The sequence below is a fragment of the Anser cygnoides genome, chromosome 17, assembly GCF_040182565.1.
Source record: "Anser cygnoides isolate HZ-2024a breed goose chromosome 17, Taihu_goose_T2T_genome, whole genome shotgun sequence".
NCBI lineage: Eukaryota > Metazoa > Chordata > Aves > Anseriformes > Anatidae > Anser > Anser cygnoides.
The window spans coordinates 3592577-3602294 of record NC_089889.1 but is presented as its reverse complement, the minus strand read 5'-3'; the positions used below and the strand labels follow the sequence as shown (position 1 = coordinate 3602294).

At 40.3% G+C, this 9718-nt stretch overlaps 1 protein-coding gene across 5 annotated transcripts in view; it reads left to right on the top strand.

The window, feature by feature from the left end:
* The first annotated feature begins 167 nt into the window (after positions 1–167).
* The window catches only part of MPHOSPH9 (M-phase phosphoprotein 9), a 28218-nt gene continuing 18667 nt past the window's right edge, over positions 168–9718 (top strand). For 2 of the 5 annotated variants that reach the window (XM_066979236.1, XM_066979233.1), the window contains exons 1-6: positions 168–320; positions 2097–2229; positions 3023–3173; positions 4537–4626; positions 7680–8200; positions 9085–9208. In XM_066979236.1, coding sequence (XP_066835337.1) covers positions 2123–2229; positions 3023–3173; positions 4537–4626; positions 7680–8200; positions 9085–9208 — 993 coding nt within the window. In that variant the 5' untranslated portion in view covers positions 168–320; positions 2097–2122. Of the gene's footprint in view, positions 321–469; positions 541–597; positions 1429–2096; positions 2230–3022; positions 3174–4536; positions 4627–5152; positions 5242–7679; positions 8201–9084; positions 9209–9718 lie in introns of those variants that run through there. The other 3 variants (XM_066979235.1, XM_066979234.1, XM_066979237.1) reach the window with 3 other exon arrangements.

The following is a 9718-nucleotide window of genomic DNA, read 5'->3' as shown; positions in this document are numbered from 1 at the left end:
ACCCTCCCAGAGCCAATCGAGCTTCGTGCACGCCCTCCCCCCCCGCCCTCCCCCAATCGAATTGCGCGAAGCCGTCCGGCGCGTAGCCGCGCTGGCCAATCCCCTCGCAGCGGCGCGCGTCCTTCTCCGCCGAGCCAATCGCGGAGGGAGGCGCGGCCTGGCGGCCGGCCAAGCTAGCCAATCAGCGAGCGGAACCCCGGAGGGCGCTCCCTCCGCCCCTCCCGCGTTCGAACAGCGACCGCCAATCGGCGGCGACGGGGCGGGGCCAAGCCTGGCTGTCCCTTAACGGCCGCCGAGGGAGGCCGCCGCCGGCCATGCGGGTAAGGGCCGGGCCCAGCCCCGGGAGCACCCGGCGGGGCCGCAGCCCCCAGCGCCGCCAGGCCGCCCGCAGCGCCCCGCCCCTTTTTCCTAGCTGAGCGGCAGCTCCGCCGGCCAATCGCGAGCCGCGGCGCTGTCAACAGGAGCGCGAGGGCGCGGGCGGCCAATGGGAGCGCGGAGGGGGCGGGGCTATGGCGCGAGGAGGGGCGGGGCCGAGGCGCGGTAAGGGGGCGCCGAGGGGCTGCGGCTGCGCGCGGGGCCGGGGGCGAAGGGCGGGAACCTGAGGGGGCGCCGCGATCGTGAGGGGACCCTGAGGGGGCGCCGGGGGCCTGAGGGGGTTGCGGAGCCCTGAGGGGGGATCTCGGCCCCGGGCGATGCCGGTGGCTGCCAGAGCCCCCCCCCCCTTGGCACCCAGCTGCTCTCGGGGTGCCTCTGCCGCCTCATAACCTTCAGCTCTTCGGGACTCTACGCCGTTATAAAAATAATAAAGCTTTTTTTCTCTTCCCCCCCCCCCGCTTTATTTCCAAAATCGCTCTCAGAGGGGCGTGTGTCTCTGGGTAACTTCCTTCCAGTTTGCCCCTTATCAGCCAAACCCAAGGGAAACCGCTGGAGAAGCCACCTGGAGAACGTGCTAAAGCCCCTGGCTCCAGGGAAACGGGGAGAAGGCAGCGGTTGTCCATCCATTTAATTCGTGTAGAAATGAGTTTTTATATTTCAAAACTACTCTCAGTGAGATACGGCTCTAGATACTTAAAAATAATTAAAGTTTAAACCTGCGTGTCCTTGTGAGCCCTGTGAGGAATGGTCATGCTTTGGAGGCACTAGGCTGCCGCGAGGCAACAAGGATTTATTCCTGGTGTTGTCACAGACTGCCAGGGTGACATTTATTTCTTAATGCCTCTTTTTGTTCTCCATCTGCAAGATGATCATAAGGTTTTTCTGCAGTGGTAGAGCTTAGGGTGAATTCGCTAGGGCATAGAAGATGCTGAAATAAGCACTGTAGGAAAAGTGAATAACCAACGTGTTTCAAAGCCTTTTTCTCGATGGAAGTACAGATACTGGAAGCATGTTTTTATGCTGCCGTTCTTGTAAACTGCTGCTTTCAGTGCTGTAAGTCCATCGCTCAAGTGTTTTGTATGCATGTGTTTTATTTGTGGTGTTTTTAACTGTGATTCCTGTTTGACATCTTTTCTTTTTTACCAATTAACAATGAAGTGAATTATCTCAAACCAGTTCTGATGCATTTTTGAATCAACATTCTGCAGTAATAATAAAACACGTGTTCACGTAACTGTGTGGTAGAACTGGTCAGCTGCAGCCTAGCTCAGCTCTTGGTTTTGTTTCTGAGGAGTGTGTTCGGTGCAGTGCAGGCACAGAGCCCCCTTCCGCAGATGTAAATGCAGTGACAATAGGCCCGTTCTTTAATTGTGCTTCACACAAGTCTCAAAAATGGACTGTGGAATCCCAGATTTTAAACATATAAACACCACAACTTTGCTGTACTGGGATTCAAAGACCCCCTTATGTCCCAGCCTCGATGTGTGATGGGGATTTCTTTCTGAGTTAGAGGAGCTGCGGCAAGTACAGTGCTGACCAGCTAGCAGCTATTTGCAGGCATAGCGCAGGGCAGGAGGAGAGGTTGGGTTTGGACTGCCACCGTTTCCTGGGGTGGTTTGGCTGAAAAAATTGCTGCTTTAATCAAATTCTGTTTCTTCAAACAACAAAGTCCAATGGCTTTTTGAAATAGGAGGGTGATACTTAATTCTTTATGTTTGCAGGGTCACTTCATACTGGGACGTAAGATATGGAAAACCATGACTTGGTGAATGCTGTGCAAGAAATCCCTTCAGCTTCTGTGGACTCTGATGTCAGAAATACCCACAGCTCTGTTTGCAATTTGAATTGTAACAGGTAAATGATACGTTGAAGGAATTACTAACAAATGCTTCTGTTATTTTTGTTTTTCATAGGTAGTATGCTTGATATAACGTTGTTACCAAGGTGAAGTAATATGTAATATTCTAATATATTTTAGTTTTCTTTACAATTGCAGGTAAAATGTTTAATGAGAAGCCTTAATGAAAGAAATGCTAAAATCTTCCTTAAACTTTATAACTTCCGTTGCCTTGTGCAACTTAGAATGGGGAGGGAATTGTTTTTCTTTTCAATGTCTAAGCTATATTCAATGAATAAGAAGGGCAAATATGGACTAATGGCCCACGTGTCAGATTAGGAGAAGTTCTTCGTTGTCTTGCTGAGATAAGAATTACAAGTCGCTTACTGCATGTGCAGCTTCTCAAAATGAGGCAGTAGTCTTGAATTTTGTAACTTGTTTCTCAGAAGCTTCTATCTGTAAACTTAGAACCTTAGAGTCTATGAAGAAGCATATAGATTTGATGAAAAGCTGTCTTTATTGACATTTGTACTAGTGAGCAATAACATTTGTGCTGATTATGCCGTCTGTCTTGGAAAGCTCCTGTGTTTAAATGGTATGTAAGATAACACTGTAGATTCTGTGACACTTTCTTGAAAAATAACCTCATTCTTATGGAAGTCGCTTTTTTCAGCATGATCAGGGTCACAATGTAAATTAAGCATATAATTCTTTTATGATTGTATAGGGTCTGTAGTATATTATTTTGGCCACTATGTTGGACAGGTGGCACAATAAATAATTGAAATGTTTTTCCTCACGTTTCGCCAGAAGTCCCTCGTCCAATCCCAATGGAGTTTCTGGTTACTCAGGGAATAGCAGGTCCTCATTAATACCTGGTTCCATTGAGCTGCTTTCCTCCTTCGTTCGAGATATCCAGAACGTTGGAAATGCTGACTCAGAAATTGTGAAGAACTGTGAGGTATTTGATATTCATGTTTATATAAAAGAAGAAAAAAATATTATTGTATCAGCTTTGCATTTTATAAGACGGATCTAGTGGTACAGTTTAGCAGTAAGAGATTAAATACATCTTTGTTCTTTGTGATGGGACAAATGCTTTTACAGTGCTGTGAGCTAATCATGTGGATGGATTTTGTCGCGATTTCATCTTCGCTTTTTATGTATGAGTGTTCTACAATTACAATACTGGCGTGAATGTTTTTTTCAGTGTTAAGATAGAGATTGCAAATTTTTAAACTGAAAATTTTAAACCTCTAAAACTGCAGCACGTCAAGATGAAGTCTGAAGAGATCCTAGAAAGTAGTTGTTTTTTCTTCTTCTAAAAATGGCTCTGTTTCAGTTGCATCATTTATTTATTCTGTTTGTAAAGAGGTGTAGATTATTAGTTTGTTTTCAGATTTAAAACAACACAAACCATTATCTTGGTGCAATGAGCTGATTCTCACAATCCCTTTTTTCCTTTTTAAAAAAAAATTTATATTTTATCATTATTTTTAGTCTGTAGGGAACATCAAGTTTCCACACCATGGGCTGGTTCTTGCAGAATTTTTGAGCTTTCTGGCTGCTCTCCAATAAAATGTCTTCTGACAGATGCTTAATTTGGTGCTCTTTAACAGCTCCAAGAAAAGAGTGTAGATATCTGCATTTAGGCACGTGTTTTATGTCCTGTGTCCTAGGCATCAAATACCAGGCTCCATAAACATTAGCATAAAACTAGTTATAAAAATTCAGAGTTTACCACACGTTAGGAACTCTATATATTTATTTATTATATTTTAGTTTTCACTAAACAGTTGTGCATCTTTTTCTTTGGCTGAATTGTCGAAAGGAAGATTTTCTGTGTTGGAGCAAGTGGTTCACTGGACGTGAGGATACTTAATTGTCAATTTTAAGATTGCCTGGATCTTATTGAACTGAAACCTGCATTTCCAAACTTCAACTGTATTTTTCTGCCAGCTGTGTTTTCTTTTAAGTTATTATTATTTTTTTTTTAAATAGAATAACTCACTTCCCTTGTTCATTTTTTTAAAAGCCAAGCTTAATTTTAGGGACATACTACCTTTTTGTGTAGAAGGGTCTTTTTTTTTTTCTTTTTTTTTTTTTTTCCTCTCCAGTGAATATGTCTATAGTGAATAGTTTGCTGTGATGGATGTGACAGGGATCTGCATGTATTGCGGGGTGCACAACCAGAGGGATGTTATGAAAAATTTGTAATATGTCAATGCCTAAGTATAAGAATGCAAAGCCATTATGTAACTAGAATAAAAGGTAAGAGATTCAATATGAGTATGCCTTAATTATTTTACCTTGTGATTTAATAGACAAGGTGGCTGCAGTTATTGAGACTGGTAGAAAAGCAATGCCAGGAACAAATAGTTGCCCAGCAAGAACAGTTCCACCATCAAATCCAAGTGAGTAATGATTTCTTCATGTGGGTGGGTTAGGTTAAATGTTTCTTTTTTTTCTTTCTTTCCCAACTGCCATGCAAAATAGCACACTACAGTGTTGGGAACTCTTAGTCTTTTTTTTTTCCCTCCCTTCCATTCCTGTAAGTGTACTGGGCCTGACAATTCAGGCAGTCGGTTACTGGGACTGGACTGGCAATTTACAGGGTGCATATTTGAGATAGCCTTGGCTAATTAAACAAGTAACTGGTAGGAACCCTTTCAGAAGTGAAGATTCTTGGATTATTTGTTTTCAGGTGTTTATTGTCAAAAAGGTTGGCTCAGAATGCCTGAATGATAATTGGACTTTGTCCAATTATTGGACAAGCTGTTTTATGTTATCTGTTAGACTGTATCATTTCTAATATTGAAACAATGCAGTTTTCTTTTCATCAGAAAATGTTGCGCAACTTGTGATTCCCTAGTCAGTACATAGCACAGGAAGACGTTCACTGTAATAGCTGAACACCTCTTTCACCCTTTGGTTAAACAGTCTCCTTTCTAAGGAAGAAAGATGGCTCACACGAAGATTCACATTTTTGCTGAAGTGTATTTATCCATTAAACCAGAAGAAATGTATATGTATGTATAAAAGACAGTATACTCTAACTATGTAATACCTAATGTCTTCATCATTTTGGTTGCTGTTTTTCCCTTCCCTTTCCTGATGCCCTCTACACTAGTAGTAACCAACAGTTCCTGAACTGAATTAACAAGAGGTACTGTCCTTTTATCCTATCTCCTGTTTCTCCCCCTCCACCTTTCTTTCTTTTCTCTCCCATCTTGTTGCTTTTGTCCCACTGGTGTTTCCTTATCCTCGTATTTCTTTTCCTCTTACTGTACTGGTTTGATTCACTTGTTGCTAGTGGTAGTCTTGACTAATCCATTGTGTTGCCTTTGCTGTTTTTTTGTCTTTATTAATAGGAAAGGCTACCTCTGGAAGAGTTTAGTTCGTGATATCAGCAGGGACTTAACTAACTGCATGAACTGCCTCACTAAATGTAAAAATCAATGGCTGTAACATATTTTCAGTTGTATGAATGCATTAGGTAAACCAGATGGAACTATTCCAAACTTCAACTGGTAGGCTAGTGAATTTTCTAAAACACAGGGGATTCAACATGTTCTAATAATAATAAATATAAAACCCCAATTTAATAACCTACTATTTGGGGGTAGAAAAGCAAGATGCTGCTTTAGCATTGACTCCGGCTCTGAGATAAGACTTGCTCTATGCTGTGTTTCAAGACCAACTGTGCTTATGAAAATATATCGTCATACCAAAATATGAGTCAAAAAACCTTGAGTTCATTTTGGAATTACGCTGGGGTCAGCCCTCAGCTGGTGCAAATTATACAGTAAAATACAAGTGTGCTAATGACATCCTGTCACCAACTGTGTATCATCCTAAAATCAGGATTTATTGAAGAAGATTTAAAAACATAAGAAACCTACCTATAATCCCAAAACTCTATACAAATTTCTTAAATTTCATTTTCCTAGGCCTTTTCTTCTCTTGAAACTATTTGTGACTCTGCAAGGAGAAGTAGAAGTACTGCTTAATTAGAATAATAGTCTTTCACCTTTCCTGCAAAGTACTATTGACGAAGATTAAATGCCAGCAGGGAATCTGATCAGTTTTTTTCCCCCACAACTCTGTTTCTTCCCTTTTATTCTCCCTTCCCTACCTTCTTCAACAGAGTTGAGTCACAGAATTAAATCCTAAATTACTGCTTTGGTCATGATTCAAATCACCAAAAACTTTGTTATTGCAGAAACGTCATCCCTGTTTGTTTTTTTTTTTAATAGAAAGAGTGACCTGAAATTCAGTTGTTAATTGTTTTGCAAGTTTGTAGAACATACAAGGCTTGATTCTGACTAGCATTACACGTAGGTTCCTTTAGAATTAAGCCTTTTTAAAAAAAATTCTCACTTTGAAAGAACGGATGAGTTTTGATCAATTTGTGCTTTGCACCTGCTATTCGTATGTGAGTAATGTACTGTAGCTCTGTGAATAAAGCAGTACTAGAGTTTCATGTTCTTAAAATTATTGAAAGTCGAGTTTTTTTTTTTCCAGGGAGAAATTGGTTTGAAATGTGTTCTTGAAAGCTACCATATACTCTGGTCTTGTAATGTGTAATAGGAGCTGTGCGCCCACAGAGTGTTCAGTAACTGCAGTACTGCTCTGTGGAAGTGCAGCTCCCTGGCCAAAGGGCACAGCCGTGGGCACTAGCGTGAAGTCTTTTCATAGCTCTGGACAGAAAAATTAGTTATTTCAGTATACTAGCACACTACTAAACAATTTAGTATAGTGGATGAGTTTATATACATATGAAATAATTCTTTGCAGGCGTTGCAGACTAAACAACCTGTTAAGTCTCTTCAAGTGACCTTGTTATAGATTTGCTCCACTCTATCATATTCCAAAAAACAATAAATCAAAATGTAAATATTTTTATTAAATGAACTACCCAATAATGCATTACTTAAATCAGATATTTTGAAGCCACGTTTTATGTGAATAATCTTACAGAGGTACATTATTCCTATTCGTGTAACAGAGTAATGGTTTATTCTTCCATTAAAGCATCCTTACAATCTTTAAATATGTAAATCCAAATTATAAAGTCTTTTAGACTTAAATTTAGCCAAGGACTTTGTCCACTTCTAATGATATGCCTGGATAACTGGTATTTCTTTAGGTGGCTGATAGGTAACTGTAGTTCTGAAGGCATGTAGCCAATACACGCATGCATGTTTTTTTACATAATTAAATGACTACTGAGACCTGTAATTCACTGCTTGGATATAGAGTTGTTACCATTCACCTTTTACTGTTCTGCACAGTATGCATATATCTACTTTTATGCATGAGATGTGGACGCATTGAAAAATTGGAATTGTTTGAAAGAAGTACACTAATTCCCTCCCTAATAACGTGAATTGAAGATGGATCAAGATATAAATATGACTTGTAGCATGATCTCATGGGAATTCTACCGTTTGTTTTTATCCTTTAGCTGATTCAGGATGAAATAAGGCAGTTAGTGAAACTGCAGATCAGCAATTGGGGTGTTGGCAAGAGCAGAAGTTTGCCCGTGAAGGTTACAGACGCTTTTTCGTCAATAGGAAGTCAAATGGGGATGCAATCTGAAGTCTCTGAAGAAAATGAATGCATTGTCAATCAGCTTAGATCTAATGAATCAGAAACTCAGCCAAATGCATCTGATCTGTATCAGGAATGTTTTGCAAATGATGCTTCGATGAACAGTGGGTATGGCACCCTTTCTGCCTCTGAACTGAACGCTAGCAAATCTAATGACGTTATCAAGTGCACAGACTGCACGGAGAAAACTTCTCAAGGACAGGGTGATGCAGCAGTATTGCAGAGCGATGCAGCTGTAGCCAGTGTTCAAAATACAAGAGAACTTTTACCAAAAAAAATAGAGGAAAACTGCTCATCAGGAAGGAATGATATTTTAGGTTTTCCTGTTGAATGTGAATGTAAGGTAAATGAAGCGCAATGTGGGAAAAAAAACAGGTAAGTGGTAAACTTTATTATACAGTCCCCACTCCGTAAATGCCTTTTGATAACTAGAAACACATAAGAATTGAATGGAACTTCTTGATGGTAAGAACTAAAAAGACTAAAGTAAACACACGAAAATCCCCCCAAAACCTAAGGTGCTTGGTAGATAAATGTGTTTCTTTAGTCTGACGTTTCTGTGTGATGCATATTTACTTCTGCAGTGTTTATCTCTTGTAGAAGCTGATTACCAATTTTATATGACACATTTTGCTGTGATAATCAGCCTTTTTTTGCCAGCTTATATGCATGTATTACAGTCATAAATTGTATCAGACAACAGCCAAATGTGTGACTTTTTCTATTTTTGTTATTTTCTCTTTAGTTAATTTTTGTTGTTGTTTTGCTGTGTCCAGTAGGTGCGTGGATCTAGTAAACCTTTTTTTTTTTTTTTTTTTTAGCTACTTTGGCTCGTCTGTAAGCCATAATAACTGACCAAACTCTGCTCTAGTCGCACAGAATTTGTTACTCTCCCTGTCAGGCTAGACTAAAGGCAGTGGCTTCATACAGCCATGACCAATATCAGAGCTCACATGGGCAGCATGTTGCCTGTGAATCCGTGATAGTATTTTGCAGAGATAAAAACGTTCTGTCTGTTGGAAAAACGGAGAATCGTGAAAATGAACTTGCATCTTGCTAGTATGCTATGAAACTGAACCAGCTTTCTTTAGAGGATTGGTTTTGGAGATGTGTTATCTCAACATACAAGGTAGATCATAACGCCATTGATGTGCTTGTTCTCCTCCTCCTTTCTATTGAAGTTAATTTCTGTAGGAATTGTTTCTCCATTGAAAAGGGGAATATATATTTATGGTATATGTGTGTTTCTTATCGTCTAGTAAGTCTTTAACATCATGGGCACAAAAGTTGAAACAAAACCAACCCAAAAGAATAAATGCAGAAGAAGTACAAGTAACCTCTATGCAAGGAAATGAGCAAGCAAAGAAATTACCGTTGGAGAATGTAAGTTTCCTTCTAATTTAGTTTTGTTTTTTAAATTTTATTCTCGTCACTCCTGTTCTTTAGAGTTGTTCGGATTCAGTGTTTGCTTTCATACTTTGAGCATTTGAGTAGTGGTTTTTCCATTGACACATCTAAAGTTCATGTGGGCAGAGTTTACTGCTTGGATCGTTCTATAGCTATGCATACTGCTCTTTTGGCTTGTTTTATTCCTTGCCTCGTTTTTTTTTGTCTTAGCTTGCCTCAGTGGCACGCGTTCTTTCCTTGTATAGATAATAGTCACATACTCAACTAAATCATCAGGTCATGGTAACTTACTGCGTCCCATCATTTTTTAAAGCATCTTTGTTTTACAGATGTTGGTCTTCCACTTCAGCTGGTGATGTCTCTTTAGGTATACAGAATTTAATGCAAGCTGCTCCACTTTTTGCATATTGAGGCATTAGCCACTTGGTTCAGGACTAATAGTGTTTTTGTGTGTGTTTTTAGCAAACTCTTAGGCTAAAATCCAAA